At 74.2% G+C, this 302-nt stretch overlaps 1 protein-coding gene across 1 annotated transcript in view; it reads right to left on the minus strand.

Annotated features, from left to right (window-relative positions):
- Position 1: 1 nt before the first annotated feature.
- Positions 2-302, minus strand: part of SHANK3 (SH3 and multiple ankyrin repeat domains 3) — a gene marked incomplete at its 3' end in the record, with an annotated part of 52,664 nt that continues 52,363 nt past the window's right edge. The window contains exon 28 of the mRNA XM_006157600.1: positions 2-298. Within this exon, the coding sequence (XP_006157662.1) occupies positions 2-298 (297 nt within the window). The remainder of the gene's footprint in view (positions 299-302) is intronic.

Below are 302 nucleotides of genomic sequence, written 5' to 3' on the forward strand. Positions count from 1 at the left end.
CGATGTTCATGCGGTGGCCCACGCGCGTGACGCCCAGCTCCACGAAGTCGTCCTTGGTGAGCGCGGGGAGGTGAGCGCCCTCGATCTCGTGGTCCTCGAAGCGGTCGCGGTGCTCGCCCAGGTGGATGCTCTCCAGCCAGTCGCCCACGTCGAACTTGCTCCACAGCTGCAGCGGCTTCTGCTGGAAGGGCCGGCGCGGGCCCGAGGCGCCCGGGCCAGGGCCCTGAGCCGGCGAGGGCAGCGGCGACGGCGAAGGAGAGCGGCTGGGGGGGGGTGCGCGGCGGCCCACGCAGGCGGACCGC

Source organism: Tupaia chinensis, unplaced genomic scaffold (assembly GCF_000334495.1).
Source record: "Tupaia chinensis unplaced genomic scaffold, TupChi_1.0 Scaffold000548_1, whole genome shotgun sequence".
Taxonomy (NCBI): domain Eukaryota; kingdom Metazoa; phylum Chordata; class Mammalia; order Scandentia; family Tupaiidae; genus Tupaia; species Tupaia belangeri.